Source organism: Stegostoma tigrinum, chromosome 6 (genome assembly GCF_030684315.1).
Source record: "Stegostoma tigrinum isolate sSteTig4 chromosome 6, sSteTig4.hap1, whole genome shotgun sequence".
NCBI classification, from domain to species: Eukaryota; Metazoa; Chordata; class Chondrichthyes; order Orectolobiformes; family Stegostomatidae; genus Stegostoma; species Stegostoma tigrinum.
Window position 1 is genome coordinate 113,694,982 of NC_081359.1, and position 25,391 is coordinate 113,720,372.

At 44.1% G+C, this 25,391-nt stretch overlaps 1 protein-coding gene across 1 annotated transcript in view; it reads right to left on the reverse strand.

Annotated features, from left to right (window-relative positions):
* Positions 1–25,391, reverse strand: part of LOC125453602 (dynein heavy chain domain-containing protein 1) — a 198,284-nt gene that overhangs the window by 63,334 nt on the left and 109,559 nt on the right. The window contains exons 26-30 of the mRNA XM_059646974.1: positions 24,575–24,776; positions 19,247–19,349; positions 15,601–15,750; positions 7,855–8,046; positions 1,221–2,250 (exon numbers count right to left, since the gene is read on the reverse strand). Of these exons, the coding sequence (XP_059502957.1) occupies positions 1,221–2,250; positions 7,855–8,046; positions 15,601–15,750; positions 19,247–19,349; positions 24,575–24,776 (1,677 nt within the window). The remainder of the gene's footprint in view (positions 1–1,220; positions 2,251–7,854; positions 8,047–15,600; positions 15,751–19,246; positions 19,350–24,574; positions 24,777–25,391) is intronic.

The following is a 25,391-nucleotide window of genomic DNA, read 5'->3' on the forward strand; positions in this document are numbered from 1 at the left end:
ACCTCCCAGTTGCGAACCATTTTAATTCCCCCTCCCATTCCTTAGACGACATGTCCATCATGGGCCTCCTGCAGTGCCACAATGATGCCACCTGCAAGTTGCAGGAACGGCAACTCATATTCCGCTTGGGAACCCTGCAGCCCAATGGTATCAATGTGGATTTCACCAGCTTCAAAATCTCCCCTTCCCCCACTGCATCCCAAAACCAGCCCAGCTCGTCCCCTCCCCCCACTGCATCCCAAAACCAGTCCAGCCTGTCTCCACTTCCCTAACCTGTTCTTCCTCTCACCCATCCCTTTCTCCCACCTCAAGCCGCAACTCCATTTCCTACCTACCACTTCATCCCACCTCCTTGACCTGTCCGTCTTCCCTGGACTGACCTATCCCCTCTCTACCTCCCCCACCTATACACTCCTCTCTACCTATCTTGTTTTCTCTCCATCTTCAGTCTGCCTCCCCCTCTCTCCCTATTTATTCCAGTTCCCTCTCCCCATCCCCATCTCTGATGACGGGTCTAGGCTCAAAACATCAGCTTTTGTGCTCCTGAGATGCTGCTTGGCCTGCTGTGTTCATCCAGCTCCACACTTTGTTATCTTGGATTCTCCAACATCTGCAGTTCCCATTATCATTGAAAATAAATAGTCAGTTAACAAAAGGTGAGAGGGTAAACAGGAAAGTGGCATTGAGGCCATGGTGAGATTAACTGTGATAATATCAAATGGCAGAGCTGACTTGAGGGGCTGAATGGCCTATTCTTGTTCTGAGTTCATTTGCTCATGTGTTAATATGACAGTGAAAGAAATTTCTGCCTGTTCCCCTCAGTACGGAATCTCCTGTAACAATATCATTTCCATTCTTGGTTGTTTCGCTCTCCTCTACTCCTGTGTCCATTGGTGCCCTGAGCTGGACTATGCTCTGGGCAGCCTCCAATGCTGAGAACTCCCACAACAGCGGCAAACTCTCTCAAGACCACTGGCTGTACTCCTCTCCCTCCATCTTCCTGATGGGCACCCACTTTCCATCCTGACCTCTCTGCACACCTGTGACAGGAAATTCTCATTGCTCCAACCCTCTGCAGTGGCTCAGCTGTCCCTGAACTCTAGCTGGACACATTTCCTAGCCAGGGAACCACACAAGAATTATCCTGAAGCTCCCACATGGGGTCCAGTCATAAGACCACCCCTTAATCTTTGCAGTGAGGTGATTGAGCTCAAGCCTACCTGGGATTCCCAGCACCTCTCTATCGAGATGTGGACCACCACCCTCCTGTAAGACCTGTAGCCACATTGTGCACTGGTTATCGGGGTCAATGAAAAGCGGTATCGGCAATGGGCAGTATTTGGTCACGACCCGTGCAAGTAGAACGCTGACTCTGGCTGTGGCATTGACTGGAAGTTTAGCACTGTTCCATCTTAACTGCTCTCTCAGGGAACTGAGAATGTCCAAGAGCAGGAAGTCACTCCGAACAGGGATGACTTTAGATGGTTGACGGTTCTCTGTGTTTGATCTTGCCTTTTCTTGCAAAGTGGGGCATGATTTTTCTTGCAGCAACTTTACCAGTTCCAGTCGAACATCTTCTGGCTCCATCAGTATCTCTCCGGTGTAGCAAGCTGCCTTCCATTTCTTCAGAAGTTCTTCCCTCATCTTTTCACCAAAGGGAGTCAGGTAAACAATGGCAGCTGCTGTCAACAAGCTGTCCCCAGAAACTGTCATCCTTCTGCTTTTTGCTTGCTGCAATGCAGAGTCCCAGTCATACTGGTGAGGGTTCATCGCATGGATCAGCTCCTCAGCTTCACTCAGTTTCTGCTGCCATTCTGCCACCTCAGCTAAATATATATCATTGTCATCACTCAGAGCCTGCAGTGCCTCCCGCTCCTTCTCCTCCACCAGCTGGAACACTTCTGCATCGCTGAGGTCTGTCACCGAGTCAAAGCCAGACAAATAATCATCCCCATCTTCCTGTAACATGGCTACCAGTTTCTTCTTCATTTCAAATGTCTGCTTCCTCAGCATCCCCAGTCTGAGCTGGGCTTCTTCAATGTGGGATTGGTTCTCATTGTCAAAGGAAGGACTATACTGACGGACCAAGCTGGAATACTGGTAGATTGCTTTAATCCACATACTGAAGGATTCCAAAGCCCTGCTGGACTCCCGCACCACATCTGGCTGGAATTCAGGTTGATCCACAATGTCCTGCAGAGCCTTGTGCACGGATTCTGGAATGCTCTCCTTATCAAAGAATTCCAATTCCTGTACAGAAAGAATGGTAAAAGTTACAAATATTTTTCCACAGTATTTCTGTGGTAATAAGTCTCCCAACTGTGGTCCTAGATTATAAATCCTGTCAAAGGGTAATTCTGGGAGCCACACACCAGTAAGATGGACAATGGAAATTGAGAGGGGAACTAAGCAGGTTCAGCTTATTTGTAGAGAGACAGAAATCAAAATAACATTTCCAGTCCAGTCTGATGATCTGGAAGAGTTCCAGTTCCACTGTTGCAGTGTAGAACATAACACAGTACAGGCCCTTCGACCCACGATGTTGGGCCAAACTTTTACCCTAAACCTAAGGTCTATGTAACCTCTATCCCTACCTTATACTATCATCCATATGCCTATCTAATAGCTGTTTAAATGCCCCTAATGAGGCCAACTTTTGCTGATTTCCCTTCTTTAATTCCCTGTTTTGGCTAACTGAATCATGTCTTACATCAGCACCCACTCTTTCACCAAAGTCATTGACTCTCAACTTCCTGCACAGAAGCCAGTGTCCCATCACCAAGTCACCCTTTATGTACATGGGTCTGCCTAGCCAGCTCAGAGCCAGTCCCTAGACTGAGGAGACCTTCTGAATCTCCTGTTGATATGTGTCAGGCAGGGGTCCCTGATTGGTCCAGGTTAACAATCCCAATATAGGATCTTATAATCAGTGAGATCCACCCTGGCCCTCATTCCAATCACTACACCTCTTAAATAACCAAGTAAAGCCGCTCAGTTCACAGGCAGGCAGTGATGAACAATAAACTTTGATTTTGCCAACAATGCTCATAAATGATGATAAAATAAAAGGAGCAATAATGCAGACTTACTGCACCAATGGTCTGGACATGTGAGCTCAAATCCGATCACAGCCAATAGGAAATTTACATTCAACTAATTTCAGAAAAGTCCAAGATAAAACAAAGAGCTGACACATGTCAGCCTTGCCAGCTGCATCCACATTCCAAAAATGATTTAAACAAAATCGTAGAAACACAGAAAATAGGGGTGGGAAGAGGCCTTTCATCCCTTTGAGCCTGCTGCCCCATTCAATAAGATCATGGCTGATCATGCAGTGTCCGTATCCCACTCCCACCCTCTCCCCATACCCCTTGATCCCTTTAGCTGCAAAGGCCATGCCCAGCTCCCTCTTGAATATATCTAATGAACTGGCCCCAACAGCTTCCTGTGGGAGAGAATTCCACAAGTTCACAACTCTCAGTGAAGAAATTCTTCCTCATCTCAGTCCTGAATGGCTTATCCTTTATTCGTAGACCCTGACCCCCAGTTCTGGATTTCCCCAACAATGGGAACATCCTTCGGTCCCATCAGGATTTTATATGTTTCTATGAGATCCCCCATATTTTTCTAAATTCCCGTGAATAAAAGCCCAGTCATTCCAGTCTTTCCTCATGTGTCAGTCCTGCTATCCTGGGAATCAGTCTGGTGAACCTTCACTGGACTCCCTCAACGGCAAGAATGAGAGAAAAGAATAGCAAGAACCTCACATTTATCCACATTATACTGCATTTTCCAAGTATTTACCCACTCAGCCAGTCTGTTTGAGTCCCCCTGCAGCCTCTTAGCATCCTCCTCACAGCAGACGCTGCCACCCAGCTTAGAGCCATCTGCAAATTTGGAGATATTGCATTCAATTCCTTCATTCAATCATTAATGTATATTGTGGGTAGCTGAAGTCCCAGCTCTGAATCCTTAAGAATCCCACTCATCACTGCTTGCTGCTCTGAAAATGACCCACTTATTCTAATCCTCTGCTTTCCATTTGCTAACTAGTTCTCTATCCATGTCAATATATTACCTTTGATACCATGAGCTTTACTTTTCCTGACTAATCTCTTGTGTGAAACCATCTCAAAAGCCTTTTGAAAGTCCAGATATATAACATCTACTGTTTCACCACTGTCTACTCTACTGATCACATCCTCAAAAAATTCCAAAAGATTTATCAACTATGATTTCAATTGAGTGCAGCCCTGACCAGGACTGATTCTGTCACTGCTTTCCAAATGCTGAGTTATTACATCCTTAATAATTGACTCCAGCTTATCCCGTACCGATGTCAGGCTAACCAGCCTATAATTCCCTGTTTTCTCTCTCCCTCCTTTTTTAAGAGCAGAGTTACATTCGCTTCCCTCCAGTACACTGGACCTCTCCATGTTCTATAGAATCCTGGAAAATGATGTCTAATGTATCCACTATTTCTAGGGTCACTTCCTTAAGAACTCTGGGGAGCACAGCATCTGGCCCTGGGGGCTTGTTGGGTTTTAATCCTATCAATTTCCCCAATTCCATTTCCTGGCTCGTAGGGATTTCCTTCAGTTCCTCCTTTCGGCTTGATCCTCTGTCCCGTAGCATTTCCAGACGGTTATTTGTGCCTTTCCTAGTGAAGACAGATCCAAAGTATCTGCTCAACTGCTCTGCCACCTTTTTGCTGCCCATTATGAATTCACCCGATTCTAATTGTAAGGGACCTATGTTTCTCTTCACATATCTACAGAAGCTTTTAAAATCAGTTTTACTGTTTTCCACAAGCTTACTTTCATATTTTATTTTCCTCTTCTGAAATAAACCCTTTGTCCTCCTCTGCTGAATTTAAATTTCTCCCAGTCCTCAGGTTTGCTGGTTTTTCTGGCCAATTTATACACCTCCACTTTGGCTTTAACACTGATTCTGGTTTCCCCTGTTAGCCCTGGGTTGAGCCAACGTCACCGTTTTACTCCACAGGGATGTACAATTGTTGACTCTCATTCATCTGTCCTTTAAATGTCTGCCATTGCCTAGCACCATCGCCCCCTTAGTATCCTCGACCAGTTTATCCTAGACAATGTATGCCTCATACCATCAAAGTCAACTTTCTTTAAATTCAGGACTCCAGTTTCAGATTTAATTAGAACATAGAACATAGAAGAGTACAACACAGTGCAGACCTTTCGGCCTGCGATGTTGTGCTGACTTATTATCCTACTCTAAGATCAAACTACCCTGCATACCCTACATTTTACTGTCCTCCATGTGCCTATCCAAGAGTCACTTAAATGTCCCTAAAGTATCTGACTCCAAAGGCCACTGCCGGCAGCACATTCCACAAGCCCACCACACTCCTAGAGAACCTACTCCTGTAGAACCTATCTCTGACATCTCCCTTATACCTTCCTCCAATCACCTTAAAATTATGCCCCCCCTCATAATAGCTGTTTCCGCCCTGGGAAAAAGTCACTGGCTATCCACTCTATCTATGCCTCTCATCAACTTGTACATCTCTGTCAAGTCACCTCTCATCCTTCTTCGCTCCAATAAGAAAAGCCCTAGCTCCCTCAACCTTTCCTCATAAGACCTTCCCTCCATTCCAGGCAGCATCCTGGTAGATCTCCTCTGCACCTTCTCTAAAGCTTCACATCCTTCCGATAATGAGGCAACCAGAACTGAATACAATATTCCAAGTGTGGTCTAACCAGGGTTTTATAGAGCTTCAGCATAATGTTGTGGCTCTTAAACACAATTCCCCTGCCAATGAAAGCCAACATACCGTACGCCATCTTTATAACCCTATCAACTTGGGTAGAAACTTTGAGGGATTTACAGATGTGTACCCCAAGATCCCTCTGTTCCTTCACACTGCCAAGAATCCTGCCATTAACCCTGTAATTTGCATTCAAATTTCACCTTTCAAAATAAATCACTTCACACTTTTTTGGGTTGAATTCCATCTGCCAGCTCTGCATCCTATCAATGTCCCATTCAACCTACAACAGCCCTCCACGCTGTCCACAACTCCACCAACCTCTATGTTATCGGCAAACTTATTAATCCACCCTTCCACTTCCTCATCCAAGTCATTTATAAAGATCACAAAGAACAGAGGCCCCAGAACAGATCCCTGCGAACACCACTGGTCACCAAGCTCCAGGCTGAATACTTTCCATCTACTACCACACTCTGTCTTCTATTCAACAGCCAGTTTTGTATCCAGAGAGCCAAATTTCCCTGAATCCCATGCCTCCTTACTTTCTGAATGAGCCTACCATGTGGAATCTTATCAAATGCCTTGTTAAAATCCATGTACACCACATCCACTGATCAACCTTCATCAATGTTTTTTGTCACATCCTCAAAGAATTCAGTAAACCTTGGGAGGCATGACCTGCCCCTCACGAAGCCATGCTGACTACTCCTAATCAAACTGTGCTTTTCCAAATAATCATAAATACTATCTCTCAAATTCTTCTCCAATAATTTGCCCACCACAGTAGTAAGACTGACCAGTTTGTAATTCCCAGGATTATCCCTATTCCCTTTCTTGAACAAGGGAATAATATTTGCCACCCTCCAATCATCCGGTACTACCCCAGTCTATCCACATGTTTTTCAAAATTTCTAGCACATCCTACTTCCTAACATCAATCTGCCAGTTTCATGCTGTCCTCGCAAACGTCAAGGTCTTTCTCGCTGGTGAATACTGAAGCAAAATATTCATTAAGGACCTCCGCTACCACCTCTGACTTTAGGCATAAATTCCCTCCACGATGCCTGATTGGTTCTACCCTCACCCTGGCTATCCCCTTGTTCCTCATGCCTTGGGGTTTCCCTTAATCTTACCTGCCAAAGTTTTTTCATGTCCCACTCTAGATCTCCTAAGTCCATTCTTCAGTTCCTTCCTGGCTACCTTGTATCCCTCTAAAACCCTGTCCGATCCTTGCTTCCTCAACCTTAAGTAAGCTTCCTTCTTGCTCTTGACTAGATGTTTCACGGGTCTTGTCATCCAGGGTTCCTTCACCTTACCATTCCTTCCTTGCCTGAGTGGGACAAACCTATCCAGTACTTATAGCAACTACTCCCTAAACAACCTCCACATTTCTGTTGTGCATTTCCCCAAGAACATTTAATCCCAATTGGTGTTTCGCAGTTCTTGCCTAATAGCATTGTAATTCCCCCTCCCCCAATTAAATACTTTCCCATACCATCTGCTCCTATCCCTCTCCATGACTGTAGTAAAGGTCAGGGGGTTATGATCACTGTCACCGAAATGCTCTTCCACTGAGAGATCGGACAACTGGCCTGGTTCGTTGCCAAGCACCAAATCCAATATGGCGTCCCCTCTAGGCGGCCTATCTACATATTGAGTCAGAAATCCTTCCTGGAAACACCTGAAAAAATCTGCTCCAACCAAACTATTTACACGTTAGGAGGTTCTAGTCAATATTAGGGAAGTTAGTTGTGTCACTCTCCAACTTAATGAAAAATTCTAACATATTATGTCACTTGTCCCAAAGGATCTAGCACCACAATGTTGCTAATTAACCATCTCTCATTATACAATACCCAGTCTGGGGAGGCTTGCTGTATAGTTGGTTTCTTTACATATTGATCAAGGAAACCATCCCTTATATGTTCCAGGAAATCCTCCTCCATTACGTTGCTACCAGTTTGGTTAGTCCAATCAATGTGTAGATTGAAGTACCCACAATAACTGCTGTACCCCTACAGCATATATCTCTAAATTCCTGTTTGATACAATTTGATAAATCTTTCCACCCTGTCATATTTACAAAAACAAAAAACAAACAAATGCCCCACCTGGTAGAAGTTTGGCTGACTGATTAATTGTTTTGCGTTGTCCCAACCTTCTGGTTTTCCGAACATCAGGCACAGGGTGTTCATTACCATGACAACAGGAGGAGGGGGGGCTCGATATGTCCGTACCTCATCCAGATCGACAGAGCTCAGTGACTGAAGAGCTTTCAATGCTGTGGCATAGATTGGCTTCACCTGGAAGGCAAGAGATTGGAAAACAACACTGACAACACTGGATCGAGTTCAATCCATGGGGAAGAAAAATGACCTGTTCCTGTTGACTACAATCACCTAACAGGCCTAGGGATACAGTGATCTGATCTAGTGCTTCAGTGATCTGGCCTAGTAATCCAGTGACCTGACCAAGTGATCCTGTGACTCAGTGACCTGGACTGTAGTTGAGAAGGGATTTACTAAAATGATACTGGAATATATGGGATGTTTCATGAGCAAAGGTTGGGTGCAGGTTAAGTAACTTAAACATGAACTCTTTTGGAACTATAGCCTTAGGCAACATTTACTCCCCAGGCATTTACCCCCAGTTAAGCCATCGTACAATCAGATATATTAGTACACTACATCTCCCTCTACCATCTCTATTGCCCCCCCTAGCCTCCATCTTCACAAATTCAGGTCTCTGGACAGTTTCTAATCAGGAGGACATGAATCTTCTCCTTCACAAAGGAACTGTTCTCAGTTCACTGAGAAACTTGTCCCATAACCTCACCAGGGAAACCATAACACCATAAATGTCCCTTGTGTAACATAGCGGCTCCTGTGGAAACATGTACTTTCATTCCCTGTTTGTATTATCCTGGATTTCTGGACAGGGTACAGTCTCGCTGTTTCGTTGAGGTTTTTCAGTTTCCTGGATGCTGAGACCCAACAATTTCTGTGACAATATCTGACTCACATGGTGTTGAATACTCCTCATCTCTCTTGACTTATTCTTCCAGCTGGACTTCTTGGATCACCCTCTGCGGATGTTTAGCTTGTAATTTCAGTCTCTCAGTCACGTTACTGCTAGATTGTTGCTCATGCAGCATTATCTCTGTCACTAGCATTGACTATTCTATTTGACAAGACAGAAGAACAGACATTATTACCAAACCCTGTGGAATCTGTGACTCCCTGTGTTTTCCTATCTTATTCCAACATTATTGACCTAATTGGATTGTTTCATCTGTTTGTGTTCCACTATCCCTCTGCCCAGTGACTTCTTCCACCGATTGTCAACAATGGTTTGCTCCTGGTCCAGTTGTTCTCCAGGACAGTGCCCATTTCCTTTGATTGTGATGTGTGGGACTCAGTCATGCACACATGAAGTGAAGAGTTTTCATTATGAGTAACAACCTATGTGTGTTGTTTTGCAGTGAAATGTGTAAAATTCTGATGGTCCTGACAGTAATTCTGGTGCTTGATGCAGTCTCATTACCGTAAACAGTAATGTGTGCTTCTTCAACCAACAGGAACTGGTCTGATAGGACACTAACACATGCTCCAAAATCAAGTTTAAACTAACACAGTGTGGAGCTGGGTGAACACAACAGGCCAGGCAGCATCAGAGGAGCAGGAAGACTGACGTTTTGAAATGATTCCTGCAGAAGGGTCAAGGCCCGAAACGTCAGCTGCTTGGCCTGCTGTGCTCATCCAGCTCTACACCTTGTTATCTGCATAATTTCAGTACTGCTTTTCATCTAATGTTCTTCACGCTTATATTCTTTGATTCATTAAAATTGTAGTAAATTTAATTACTGAAGAGCTTGGTGGTCTCTAAGTATTTTTGTTTGCTAGTCTGTTTAAATTTGTATTGCTGTAAAGGTCTATTAAATTTGTCAATAAACCTTCAAATTTTTAAGTGGTGGACTTGCACTGATCTTCCGTTTTCAAAATTCTATTTATTTGAAATACTGTATCTCTTTCCTGCTTGCTAGTTTTTCTCTCTTTCTTTCGGATTTCCCAATATTTTTTAATGATTAAGATGTTGGCTTCTCATTTTCTTTCATGGTTTTCGTGCCTTCTTCAGCCAAGATGGAGTTGTCCTGCTTCTTCTGAGACAAAATGGACATTCTCTTCTTTTTATCGCTGTGGAAGAAATGCTTTCTTTTACATTTGCCTCAAACAAAGTTCGCTGCTGCAGCTCTTGTTAATCTTCCCACCAAAATTAAGGTAATTAATGACTGAGTCTTTGATCTTTTAAAGCTTTAATCCCTCTTGATTTTTTTCTTCTAGTCTCTTTTACTAGATTTCTCTACATTTGCTCTTAAGTACATCAGCTTAAGTTCTTTGAGAAGGTGACCAAACAGGTAGATGAGAGTAAACCAGTTGATGTGGTGTATATGGATTTTAGCAAGGCGTTCGATAATGTTCCCCACAATAGGCTAATGTACAAAATATGGAGGAATGGGATTGTGGGAGATATAGCAGTTTGGATTGGAAATTGTCTGGCTGAAAGAAGACAGAGGGTGGCAGTTGATGGGAAATGTTCATCCTGGAGACCAATTACTAGTGGTGTACCGCAAGGGTCGGTGTTGGGCCCACTGCTGTTTGTCATTTTTATAAATGACCTGGATGAGGGCGTAGAAGGATGGGTTAGTAAATTTGCAGACGACACTCGGTGGAGTTGTGGATAGTGACAAAGGATACTGTAGGTTGCAGAGAGACATAGATAAGTTGCAGAGCTGGGCTGAAACGTGGCAAATGGAGTTTAATGCAGACAAGTGTGAGGTGATGCACTTTGGTAGGAGTAACCGGAAGGCAAAGTACTGGGCTAATGGTAAGATTTTTAGCAGTGTAGATGAGCAGAGAGATCTCGGTGTCCATGTACACAGATCCTTGAAAGTTGCCACCCAGGTTGACAGGGCTGTTAAGAAGGCATACAGTGTTTTAGCTTGTATTAATAGAGGGATCGAGTTCCGGAACCAAGAGGTTATGATGAAGCTGTACAAAACTCTGGTGTCGCCACACTTGGAGTATTGTGTACAGTTCTGGTCACCGCATTATAAGAAGGATGTGGAAGCTTTGGAAAGGGTGCAGAGGAGATTTACTAGGATGTTGCCTGGTATGGAGGGAAGGTCTTACGAGGAAAGGGTGAGGGACTTGAGGCTGTTTTCATTAGAGAGAAGAAGGTTGAGAGGTGACTTAATTGAAACATATAAAATAATCAGAGTTAGATAGGGTGGATAGGGAGAGCCTTTTTCCTAGGATGGTGACGGCGAGCACGAGGGGGCATAGCTTTAAATTGAGGGGTGAAAGATATATAGAACATAGAACATAGAACATAGAACAGTACAGCACAGAACAGGCCCTTCAGCCCACAATGTTGTGCCGACCATTGATCCTCATGGATGCACCCTCAAATTTCTGTGACCATATGCATGTCCAGCAGTCTCTTAAATGACCCCAATGACCTTGCTTCCACAACTGCTGCTGGCAACGCATTCCATGCTCTCACAACTCTCTGCGTAAAGAACCTGCCTCTGACATCCCCTCTATACTTTCCACCAACCAGCTTAAAACTATGACCCCTCGTGCTAGCCATTTCTGCCCTGGGAAATAGTCTCTGGCTATCGACTCTATCTATGCCTCTCATTATCTTGTATACCTCAATTAGGTCCCCTCTCCTCCTCCTTTTCTCCAATGAAAAGAGACCGAGCTCAGTCAACCTCTCTTCATAAGATAAGCCCTCCAGTCCAGGCAGCATCCTGGTAAACCTCCTCTGAACCCTCTCCAAAGCATCCACATCTTTCCTATAATAGGGCGCCCAGAACTGGACGCAGTATTCCAAGTGCGGTCTAACCAAAGTTTTATAGAGCTGCAACAAGATCTCACGACTCTTAAACTCAATCCCCCTGTTAATGAAAGCCAAAACACCATATGCTTTCTTAACAACCCTGTCCACTTGGGTGGCCATTTTAAGGGATCTATGTATCTGCACACCAAGATCCCTCTGTTCCTCCACGCTGCCAAGAATCCTATCCTTAATCCTGTACTCAGCTTTCAAATTCGACCTTCCAAAATGCATCACCTCGCATTTATCCAGGTTGAACTCCATCTGCCACCTCTCAGCCCATCTCTGCATCCTGTCAATGTCCCGCTGCAGCCTACAACAGCCCTCTACACTGTCAACGACACCTCCGACCTTTGTGTCGTCTGCAAACTTGCTGACCCATCCTTCAATTCCCTCGTCCAAGTCATTAATAAAAATTACAAACAGTAGAGGCCCAAGGACAGAGCCCTGTGGAACCCCACTCACCACTGACTTCCAGGCAGAATATTTTCCTTCTACTACCACTCGCTGTCTTCTGTTGGCCAGCCAATTCTGTATCCAAGCAGCTAAGTTCCCCTGTATCCCATTCCTCCTGACCTTCTGAATGAGCCTTCCATGGGGAACCTTATCAAATGCCTTACTGAAGTCCATATACACCACATCCACAGCTTGACCCTCATCAACCTTACTAGTCACATCCTCAAAAAACTCGATAAGGTTTGTAAGGCATGACCTACCCCTCACAAAGCCGTGTTGACTGTATTTGATCAAGCCATGCTCTTCCAGATGGTCATAAATCTTATCCCTCAGAATCCTTTCTAACACCTTGCAGACGACAGACGTGAGACTTACCGGTCTATAATTGCCGGGGATTTCCCTATTTCCTTTCTTGAAGAGAGGAATTACATTTGCCTCTCTCCAGTCCTCAGGTACGACTCCAGTGGAGAGCGAGGATGCAAAGATCTTCGCAAGTGGCGAAGCAATTGCATTTCTCGCTTCCCAAAGCAGCCGAGGACAAATCTGATCCGGGCCTGGCGACTTGTCAATCTTAATGTTTGACAAAATTTTCAGTACATCAGCTTCCTCTATCTCTATCCATTCCAGCATGCACACCTGCTCTTCAAAGGTTTCATTCACTACACAGGTCGTTTCTTTCGTAAAGACAGAAGCAAAAAACTCATTTAGGGCTTTGCCTACCTCCTCAGACTCCACACACAAGTTCCCTATGCTATCCCTGATCGGCCCTACTCTTTCTTTGACCATTCTCTTATTCCTCACGTAAGTGTAAAATGCCTTTGTGTTTTCCCGGATTCCTTCTGCCAAGCCTTTCTCGTGCCCCCTCCTGGCTCTCCTCAGACCATTTTTGAGCTCCTTCCTTGCCTGCATGTAATCCTCTCTAGCTGAACTTGACCCTAGCTTCCTCCACCTTATGTAAGCTACCTTCTTCCTTTTCACTAGAAGCTCCACCGCTCTCGTCATCCAAGGTTCCTTTATCTTACCCCGTCTTGCCTGTCTCAGAGGGACATATTTACTCATCACTCCCAACAACTGTTCCTTAAACCATCTCCACATGTCTATAGTTCCCTTACCATGGAACAACTGCTCCCAGTCCATGCTTCCTAACTCGTGTCTAATCGCATCATAGTTTCCTCTTCCCCAATTAAATATCCTCCCATTCTGCCTAATCCTCTCCTTCTCCATAGCTATGTAGAATGAGAGAGTGTTATGGTCATAGGACAAATATAGGACAGATGTCAGAGGTAGTTTCTTTACTCAGAGAGTAGTAAGGGAATGGAACGCTTTGCCTGCAACGGTAGTAGATTTGCCAACTTTAGGTACACTTAAGTCGTCATTGGATGAGCATATGGATGTACATGGAATAGTGTAGGTTAGATGGGCTGGAGATCGGTATGACAGGTCGGCACAACATTGACGGCCGAAGGGCCTGTACTGTGCTGTAATGATCTATGTTTTAAGTAAATTTGGAATCTTCCTGACTCTGTTTAAATTACTTGTCTAGCCCTATCATAGTCCCTTATAGCTGCACCTCACAGCGCCAATTATCAAGGGCAGTGACATTTTTTGTGAAGTGAAAACTTCCTCCTCTTCTCTTCTTAGTCTTTGCACAGATTTCCCCTTTTTCCCTCAGGAATATCTCACTTTACTCCGAGATGTTTCCTTAGCTCCCTACAGAGATTCCCTCACTAAGATCTTTGCTTTTTTCTGAGCATGGCTGGTGTTTTCAATTGGTCACATACTTTTCCCTGTGCCGCTTACCAGCTCCTTGGTGAAGTTTGCCTTTGGAGTGTTGAATTTGTTCTGTGGCTCCCGCCACAGTTGCTGTTGTCTCTCTCTGTTGGATTTTGCTGCTAGCTGGCTGTGTTTTCTTGGGAAATGGGCAACTCACTTTTCTTCAGCAGATTGATTTTTCAGGTTCTTTGGGATTGTTATCCTCATGGTGGTGGTGGTGGTGGGGGTGTAAGGGCAATGCTTGAAATTCACATTCAAACTGTAGCTTCCGTGTGGTATTTGCACAGTCTGCCGCTGTTCACATCTCATGGTATTTGTCCTCTTCTGCCAGTATGTGGCTCAGGGTAACTGGTGTTTGAGGTAATGTGTTGCAATCCCTCTTCCTTTGTCTTCACTGTTTCCAGATCCTGTCTAATCACCAGTGATTTTGAAAGATCTTTCACAATTTTTGCATGTTTCAAAGCCAATGAATTATTTGGCGCAGATTAGGTGAAATGAATAGAAACAGCAGCAGTGTCATGTAGAACATGTTTTTTAAAAAATTCATTTATGGGGTGTGGGCATCCCTGGCTGGGCCCAACATTTATTGTTCATCCCAAGTTGCCCTTGAGACCGTGGGGGTGAGCTGCTTTCTTGAACCGCTGCTGTCCATGTGCTGTGGGTTGACCAACAAGCTCACTAGGGAGGGAATTCCAGGATTTTGACACAGCGACACTTAAGGAACAGCGATATATTTCCAAGTCAGGATGGTGAGTGGCTTGGAGGGGAATTTGAAGGTGCGATGTTCTCATGTATCTGTTGCCCTTGACTTTCTAGATGGAAGTGATCACGGATTTGGAAGTTGAGAAGCAAGGATGTCATACTGCAGTTATACACGGCCTTTGTCAGACCACAACAGCAGAGAAGTGTGGGGCTGAATGGCCTGATTCTGCAGTCTCTATCGTAATGTAGGAATCTTGCAGACAATTATAGTCCAGAAAATGCATGGAGTGAATGTAATATTGATCAGACAATCTAACTGTGTGACATTAATTGAGGGATGAATTTTAATATGGATGCTAAAGTAAACCCCCTCCCCCACTCATATTGGGTTGTGCCACCATTTGATTTAATGCCTGTTCAAATAATGGCACGTTTAATCTGATGGTACTGCATTGGGAACACCGGCTTCAATGGTGTGCTGAGCAAATGGACTGGGGCTGAATCTACGAATAAAAACCTAAAAACTGCCGATGCTGGGAATCAGAAACACAATCAGAAATTACTGGGAAAAGCTCAGCAGATCTGGTAGCATCTGTGGAGAGAGAACCAGAGTTAATGTTCTGGATCTAGTGACCCTTCCTCAGAATGCATTGAGGCACATTCATAGAATCACAGAATTTTGATGGAAGAGGCCACTTGGTCCCTTGCATATGGAGAGATAATGGGAACTGCAGATACTGGAGAATCCGAGACAACAAAGCATGGAGCTGGATGAACACAGCAGGCCAAGCAGCATCTCAGGAGCACAAGAGCTGCAGCATCTTAGGAGCACAAAAGCTTGTGTATGGACTTGTATTGGGAAATGATCCACTCAGACAGTGTGCATGGCTCCCTGGCAAAGAACAGCTGTGTCCCACTCAAGATGGAAGTCCCAGTTACCACAGCAGCAATCAAAACTCAATTCCTGATCATTTGACAGGTTTATTGATGGCCCAATCTGAATGACCTCAAGTCAGATGAACACTTACCATGGCAAATTCTTCATCAAATTTCTTGCGTGCAGCCTCCAGTTCTCGCATTAGCAGTGCAATGCGGAACTCCTCACTACGGCACTTAGACATGAGATCTATAAACTCTGCTTTCACTTTCCCAAACCGGTCAGCCAATTGTCTCCTTATCTGCAGCACATAAGAAGATCCAGTCAGACAGGGCTTCAGTTCAGGAACAGTCAGCAATTATTGAAAGGAGAGAGAGATAATAGGAGCTGCAGATGCTGGAAAATCTGAGATACCACGTTGTGGAGCTGGATGAACACAGCAGGCTAGGCAACATCTTAGGAGCAGGAAAGCTGACGTTTCAGGCCTAGACCCTTAGACCCGAAACGTCAGCTTTCCTGCTCTTAAGATGCTGCTTGGCCTGCTGTGTTCATTCAGCTCTACACCAATTATTGAAAGGAGGTTGGTGATATTGTGGACAGTGAAGAAGGTTATCTCAGATTACAAACAGATCTTGATCAACTGGGTCAATGGGCAGAGGGGTGGAAGATGGAGTTTAATTTGAATAAATGTGAGGTATTGTATTTTGATAAAACACACAAAGGCAAGGCAATTAAAAGTTAGGTAACTTTGGGTAGTGTTGCAAATCACACAGGCCTAGGGGTTGAGGTACAAAATTCTTAGGTAGGATGGTTAAGAAGGTGTTTAGTGTGCTTGCCTTCATTGCTCAGTGCTTTGAGGGTAGGAGTTGGGATGTCATGTTGAGGTTATACAGGATGTTGGTGAGGCCTCTTCTGGAGTTCTGTGAGCAGTTCTGGTTTCTCTGTTATGGAAGGATATTATTAAACTGGAAAGGGTTCAGAAGAGATTTACCAGGATGTTGCAGGAATGGTGGGCTTGATTTATAGAGGATGGATAGGCTGGGACTTTTCTCTTTGGAGTGCAGGGGGTTGAAGGGTGACTTTGTAAAATCATGAGTGGTATAGATAAGGTGAATGGCAGGTGTTTTTTTTCCAACATGGGGAATTTCAAGGCTAGGGGGCATATTTTTAAGGAGAGAGGAGAAAGATTTAAAAAAGATATAAAGGACAATTTTTTAATGCAGAGACTGGTTCACGTGTGGAATGAACCTCCAGAGTAAGTGATGGAAATGCGTACAGTTACAACATTTAAAAGACATTTAGATAAGTGCATGATAGGAAATATTTGGAGGGATATAGTCCAAAGCACGGGCAGGTGGGGCTAGTTTATTTGGGATTATGTTCAGCACAGACTGGTTGGACTGAAGGGTCTGTTTCCATGCTGTATGATTCTATGCCTCTATAAATAGAAAACTAAGGAAGTCTTGGTACAATTGTATAGGGGTTGATGACACCATATCTGGAATATTATGTTCAGATTTCAAGTGATATACTTGCATTCAAGGTGGGAGAGAAAGATTTTACTAGATTGGTCCCTGGGACTGTCCCTGGGAAAGTGGCCTTTCCCGAAGTGGGGCTTGGAATCCCAGGTGGGGTCATGAGCTGGAAATTTAAAGTTGTGAGCTCTGAGGCAGGACTCAGAGCTCTGACCAAGTTATTCCATCTGTACAGCTGTGTTCTCAAACTTTTCATTCTCACTCAAGGGTCATAACAATTGTCAAGCTCTGAAATTGGGTCACAGAGAGAAAAAAATTGCCACATTCTGTCCAATACTGATAATGCTACGTTGAAATAGTTAGAAATAAGGGCCATTCATAACTTTAAAAAAACTGGCATCATTCTAAACCTCAAAAAGCCTCAATCAACCAGTACATTAGACATAGAGGCCTCTTAATTCCATGCAAACATTGAGCTGTTGACATAAAGGTCACAGAGAAAAAACAACCTAGCTTATTATAAACTCAGAGTGCCGTCATTCAATTAAAGTAAAAAGTTCTCTGCACCTGTGTAAATAGAGTTAATCCTTTTGTAAGTCTGGGCTCTCACCCAAGTTATAAAGGAGAATGAGTTGGCACTAATTTGGCAAGAAAGGTGCAAGAGCTTCATGGGTAATATCAGCTTTAGCAAGTTTTCTGAATCAAAACTATGATGCATGAGTGCTCTGGGCGAGACATGGACAGGGTGGTGCTGGAAGATGCCATATTTTTGTTAATTCAGGAAGTGGGTGTCACTGGCTGAGCCTGCATTTATTGCCCATCCCTAGTTGCCCTTGAGAAAGTGGTGGTAAGCTGCATGCTGAGAGGCTGGGGAAATCCCAACACAAGAGCCAAAACTCAGAATAAGAGGGCATCCATTTCTGGCTGAGATGAGAAATGGCTTCACTCAGAGGGTTTTGAATCTGAGGAATTCTCTATCCGGTTGTGAATGCTCCCTGTTGAATGTATTTAATGCTGGGATAGACAGATTCTTGGTCCCATGGAATCATGGGATAGTGGCAATGAGCAGGTACATTTGCTGAATGCCAAAATCAGCCTTGACGATATTGAATAATCTAGCAAGCTTGACAAATATTTATTAGTAATGAAATCAAGGGTTATGGGGAGAAGGCAAGAGAATTGAGTTGAGAAACATGTTAGTCATGATTGAATGGTAGTGCAGATACGAGGGACCAAATGGCCTAATTCTGATTCTATATCTAATGGTCCTGTGGATGTGCTGAATGGCCTTTCCCAGCTCCTATTTCCTGTGTTAAAAGAGACAGCCAACAATCTGGTCAGATCTACATTGAGGTGTCCCGAACACAGCTGAGAACTATTGAGCTCAATGTCTGCTTTTATCATTAAGTCATAGAGTCAAACAGCATAGAAACAGACCCTTTGGTCCAATTAGTCAACACTGACAATGTTCCCGAATAAACTAGACCCACTTATAAACCAAGATATCCTCAAACTGATAGTAAAATGGGCAGCTTGAGATCCTTGGGTCAGAGTTCAAAAACTGACCTTTCAACTTCTGGAAACTGGGGTCAGATCAGCCTCATACACAGGGGACACATTGTATCCACTCCAGTCTGGAATGCTTAGGTCTTTCGGGTAAGGCTTTTTGGAATTTTTTGGGTGATGGAATAACGTTGGCATACCTATTCACATGTGTGTGATCCCGTAAAGGTGAGAGTTTTAAGAGCCTGAAGCATCAAGTATCATAAATCAGCAATAAAATCTATTTTATATCCAGATACCAGAGCTCATATGTTTCCACTTGCAGAGGGTGGTTCTAACTTGGTGTTGCAAGTTGGACTTATTCAAAAAATTTCAGAGCAACTGGTGTTTCCAAACAATAGATTTGCGATAACAGAAGTGACTGTGTATCTGATGCATTTGGTTTCATAGAGGTCCCACTGAAGAAATAGATTCCTTACTCTTAGTTAGAATTGGGGAGGGTCATTCTGGGGTGATCTGCTGTGCGTCAGAGAGAAGGGATCAAGCCATTCTGTCCTCATTATTACACAGTCCTGGTATCAGGCCATGACACTCCACTGATTGAATGTGGCCTATGAGGCTCTCAATTGGCCCATTGTCTAGACTGAGACAAGAGGATTACCTTTGCTCATGACTTTGTAACGGAGGAGGTTGCAATTCACTTAACCTCTGACCCAAGGAGAGTCAGTGCTGTTTGACCCTGAGCCATATGATTCAGAATAGGAATGGAGGAAGATGAGGGAAATCAAAACAGCTGGAAGTTATGGTAACATTCCATACCTCTGCCAGTTCATTGAGCTTGTGTTTCAGGTCATCTATGTGCTTCCTGTATTCTTCAGCTTCTTTATACACTTGCTGGATCTTATGCAGACCCATTCCCATCCTGTAAATCACACTTAGATTCTTTAATATCCTCCCAGAGCTATTCCAAACACAAAATATCAGCAATCTGAAGAGCTATGCCTTAGTCCCCTTCATATCTTAAACTTTTCAAATAGTTATCCATTTCCTTTCTACAAATGACTGGATTCCACACTCCCCTATTTCAAGTTAGATTACCCCTGAATTTATAATCATTTACACTAAAACATTTCTCCTAATTTCGTCATTTTAAAGACATTCTCTCAAGGGATGTGGATCCCTTGTTTGTCCTTAGTTGTCCCTTGAGAAGGTGGTGATGAGCTGCCTTCTTGAACCACAGTAATCCACGTGCTGTGGGTTGACCCACAATGTCATCAGGGAGGGAATTCCAGGATTTTGACCCAGCAACACTGAAGGAATGGTGATATATTTCGAAGTTAGGATGGTGAGTGGTTTGGAGGGGAACTTGCAAGGGGGTGGTGTTCACATGTATCTGCTAGTTTGGTGGTAACAAAATTCTGGCCTCTAGTCTGCAACTACATAACAAAGAAAAGGTTTTTTTTCCCCCAATTTAGCATAACCTGTCATTGCTCTGAGTTATCCTGAACCCTATTTGTTCTGATCAAATTCTGATCGTGGTTCCTTCAGTATTGCTAGATCAAAATCCTGGAATTTTCTTCCTCAGAGCATTCTGGGTCTACTTATAGCAGTGGACTGCTGCTGTTCAAGAAGGTAGTTCACCAGCACCCACCTCAGGGTAACTATGTACTGGCAATAAATCTTGGGCCCAGCCAGTGATGACCACATCCATGAATGAACTTAAAATGACTTCTGTCCTTTTCTCTGAATTCAAGCATCTCATATGTCTTCATTTCTAAAAAAAAAATTCCTGTGTGTTTGGGTGTGATATAGTATGGAAAAGGCATTTAGCTCATAAAGTCTCTACCACCAGCTCTCACTCCATTAAAAAATTTGCTGATGACACCACTGTCCTGGTTTGAATCTCAATCAATGACAACGCAGTATACAGGAAAGAGATTGACAGCTCAGTGGCCTGGTGGAAAGACAACCTCTCCATTAACGTCAGTAAAATGAAGGAGCTGGCCATCAAATTCAGGAAGCAGAGTGCAGTACGCACCCCTGTCTGTATCAGTGGTGCTGAGCTGGAGGTGATACAGTGCTCAAGTTCCTAGGAGTAAACATGCCAACAATTTGTCCTGGTCTGTCCACATCAACACTACGGTCAAGAAAGCTCACCAACACCTCTGCTTCCTCAGAAGGCTAAGGAAATTCAGTATGTCTGCAAAGACTCTTACTGAGTTTCATTGAAGCAGCACAGAAAGCATCCTATCTGAATGCATCGTGGCTTGGTATGGCAACTGTTCTGCCCAAGACCACAAGAAATTACAGAGAGTTGTGAACACTGCCCAGTCCATCAGACAAACCAGCTTTCTTTCTATCGACTCCATCTACAATTCCCGCTCCCTTGGGAAAGCAGCCAACATAATCAAAGGCCCCTCCCACACAGGTTATGTACTTTTTTCCACCCTCTTCCATTAGGCAGAAGATACAAAGGTTTGAAAACATGTGCCAACAGATTCAAGAGCACCTCTTCCCCACTGTTATTAGACTGCTGAATAGACCTCTAATATTAGAGTTGATGTTTCCCTGCATCTTCTCTGTAGGTTGTAACTCTATATCCTGCAGATAGCAAGAACTGCTGATGCTAGAGTCAGAGATACCACAGTACGGAGCTGGAGGAACACAAACTAGGCAGCATCAGAGGAGCAGGAGAGTTAATGTTTCAGGTTGGGATCCTTCCTGACCCAAAACATCGACTTTCCTGCTCCTGTGATGCTGCCTGACCTGCTGTGTCTTTCTAGCTCCACACTTACTAACTCTATATTTTGCATTCTGTTCTACTCGCCTGATGTACTTATGTCAGGTATGATTTGCCTGGACAGGAAGCAAAACAATATTTTTCAATGTATCTCAGTACATGTGACGATAATAATCAAATCAAATCAAATCACCAAAAATATACTCCTTACACCAGTCCCGCTTTGCAGTACTAAGTCCGTAGCCCTGATAATTATGACATTTCAAGTGCTTATCCATGAACTTTTTAAAGGTTGTTAGATTACCCACCTAACCCTCCTAGTCAGTGCATCCCAGACCCCACCACCAGAGAAGGAAAATCTTTGCCTCAACTCTTGTCTTAAATGCTTGCATTTCATTTTAAAATGATGCCACCGAGGCCGGCATTTGTTGCAGATCCTGAATTGAGAGATGGATAGAGCTCTTAAAGATAGTGGAATCAAGGGTTATGGGGATAAGGCATGAACAGGATACTGATTGTGGATGGTCAGCCATGATCATAATGAATGGTGGTGCTGGCTTGAAGGGCCGAATGGCCTACTCCAGCATCTATTGTCTATTGACTATTGTCTATTGAATTGCTCGGAAGGCTGTTAACAGTCAACAACACCACTGTGGGTCTGGAGTCACGTGTAGACCAGGCCAGGGGACAATGAAGGGATGGGTTTTTAACAACAATCAGAAACGGTGACGTGGTCATCATTTGGACACCTTTTTAAATTCCAGTCTTTCAATGAATTCAAATTGCACCTCTGCGATGGTAGGGTTTGACCCCAGTGCCCAAGCCATTAGCCTGGGCCTCAGGATTAAAAGCCTAGTGACATGATCATGACACCACTAACTCCCCTCCAGCCTCCTGCACTGGAGAAAGCTCATCACTGCCTTCAAACATCCTCCATTCCGGATGTGAGTTTGCTCGCTGAGCTGGAAGGTTCGTTTTCAGACATTTCGTCACCATTCTAGGTAACATCATCAGTGAGCCTCCAATGAAGCGCTGGTGTTATGTCCCGCTTTCTATTTATCTGGTTAGGTTCCTTGGGTTGGCGATGTCATTTCCTGTGTTGGTGATGTCATTTCCTGTTCTTTTTCTCAGGGGATGGTAGATGGGCTCCAAATCAATGTGTTTGTTGATGGAGTTCCGGTTGGAATGCCGTGCTTCTAGGAATTCTCGTGCGTGTCTCTGTTTGGCTTGTCCTAGGCTGGATGTGTTGTCCCAATCAAAGTGGTGTCCTTCCTCATCTGTATGTAAGGATACGAGTGATAGTGGGTCATGTCGTTTTGTGGCTAGTTGATGTTCATGTATCCTGGTGGCTAGCTTTCTGCCAGTTTGTACAATGGAGTGTTTGTCACAGTTCTTGCAAGGTATTTTGTAGATGACGTTCGTTTTGTTCGTTGTCTGTATAGGGTCTTTTAAGTTCATTAGCTGCTGTTTTAGTGTGTTGGTGGGTTTGTGGGCTACCCTGATGCCAAGGGGTCCGAGTAGTCTGGCAGTCATTTCGGAAATGTCTTTGATGTAGGGGAGAGTGGTTATGGTTTCTGAGCCCGTTTTGTCTGTTTGTTTGGGTTTATTGCTGAGGAATCGGCGGACTGTGTTCATAGGGTACCCATTCTTTTTGAATACGCTGTATAGGTGATTTTCCTCTGCTCTGCGTAGCTCCTCTGTGCTGCAGTGTGTGGTGGCTCGTTGGAATAATGTTCTAATGCAGCTTCGTTTGTGGGTGTTGGGATGGTTGCTCCTGTAGTTCAGTATTTGGTCCGTATGTGTTGTCTTCCTGTAGACGCTGGTTTGAAGTTCCCCATTGGCTGTTCGCTCTACTGTGGCATCTAGGAATGGCAGTTTGATGTTGTTTTGCTCCTCTTTTGTGAATGTTATGCCAGTAAGGGTATTATTGATGCCTCTTAGCAGAGGCAGTAATGCAGAGACTCAAACGAACAGCTCTGCCAACCATCCAACCCAAACTTTGGGTCCGCTATGTGGATGACACCTTTGTCATCACTAAACAAAACAAACTACAGGAAACCTTCAAGACGATCAATAATACCCTTACTGGCATAACATTCACAAAAGAGGAGGAAAACAACATCAAACTGCCATTCCTAGATGTCACAGTGGAGCGAACAGTCAATGGGGAACTTCACACCAGCGTCTACAGGAAAACAACACATACGGACCAAATACTGAACTACAGGAGCAACCATCCCAACACCCACAAACGAAGCTGCATTGGAACATTATTCCAACGAGCCACCACACACTGCAGCACAGAGGAACTACGAAGAGCAGAAGAAAATCATCTATACAGCGTATTCAAAAAGAATGGGTACCCTATGAACACAGTCCGCCGATTCCTCAGCAATAAACCGAAACAAACAGACAAAACAGGCTCAGAAACCATAACCACTCTCCCCTACATCAAAGACATTTCCGAAATGACTGCCAGACTACTCGGACCTCTTGGCATCAGGGTAGCCCACAAACCCACCAACACACTAAAACAGCAGCTAATGAACTTAAAAGACCCTATACAGACAACAAGCAAAATGAACGTCATCTACAAAATACCTTGCAAGAACTGTGACAAACACTACATTGGACAAACTGGCAAAAAGCTAGCCACCAGGATACATGAACATCAACTAGCCACAAAACGACATGACCCACTATCACTCATATCCTTACATACAGATGAGGAAGGACACCACTTTGATTGGGACAACACATCCATCCTAGGACAAGCCAAACAGAGACACGCACGAGAATTCCTAGAAGCACGGCATTCCAACCGGAACTCCATCAACAAACACATTGATTTGGAACCAATCTACCATCCCCTGAGAAAAAGAACAGGAAATGACATCACCAACACAGGAAATGACATCGCCAACCCAAGGAAACCTAACCAGATAAATAGAAAGCGGGACATAACACCAGCGCTTTGTCGGAGGCTCACTGTTGATGTTACCTAGAATGGTGACGAAATGTCTGAAAACGAACTTTCCAGCTCAGCGAGCAAACTCACATCCAGAACCTCAACCTGAGCTACAAATCTTCTCGAAACTCGCTATCCTCCATTCCCTTAAACCCATGTCACTGTAACCCCTTCCCGACTGCCTTCCCAATTGTTTCTCTTAACTCCCTATTCCCCCAATATCTTCTGAATCTCCTAATCCCTGCTGTTTTCACAATTCCCCCATTGCCACCACTAATCCCCTGCATTCCCTGATACTGCCTATTGCACATTGTTCTAATTCTGGTCCAATTCCCCTCATCCTTAATCTTTGCCCTATCCTGTTCTAGCTCCAGCTGAATTCACCTGCTCATTTCATGAAATAGCAATCACTTTCAGGAAGACAGTGGGAATAACTCACCTCTCACTTTCTAAACCCACACATTGATCCAGGTTATAGGACAGCATCCAGAAGAGGTCAATGAAATCAAGGTAGTGACGTGGGGAAATGAGAGGTAAGTTGGGGAACACATGATTCAAGTAGCTCAAAGCTGATTGGTGAATTAAAGCCATGACATTGGTGATTTCTGGGATCATTGTCCAAATCTGAGCGACTGATTGACCTGAAGTGAGAGGACACAATGTCATCAGCATGTAGATTCAGCAAATGTAGCCAGTCAAACACACAACACCACACAGCAGCTATAATATCGACTGCACAGAATCAATAACCTACTTTCATACAGTGTTTACGTTTTGGGTCCGGTAACCCTTCCTCAGAACTGCTCTGAGAAAGGATCACCAGACCTGAAACCATTAACTCTGATTTTTTCTTTGTCGGTGCTGCCAGATCTGCTGAGCTTTTCCAGCAACTTTATTTTTGTTCCAGATTTACACCACCTGCAGTTCTTTCAGTTTTTACATTTATTTGGCATCTTTCCGAAATCACAAAACTTTAGTTACCAATGTAATGGAGTGGGAACTCTTAGCTCAGTTGTAGAAGGCAGATAAAGCCTTATTTTAATGTTCCGGCTGAGAAACTGACCCTCCAACAGTGCCCACTCCCTCAGCACTGACCCTCTGACAGTGTCCACTCCCTCAGCACTGACCCTCTGACAGTGCGACGCTCCCTCAGTACTGACCTTCCAACAGTGTTCACTCCCTCAGCTACAGCTGGCATACTGTGACCAGTTTTGGTCCCCTTATCTAAGGAACGATAGACCAGCATTGGAGCCAGC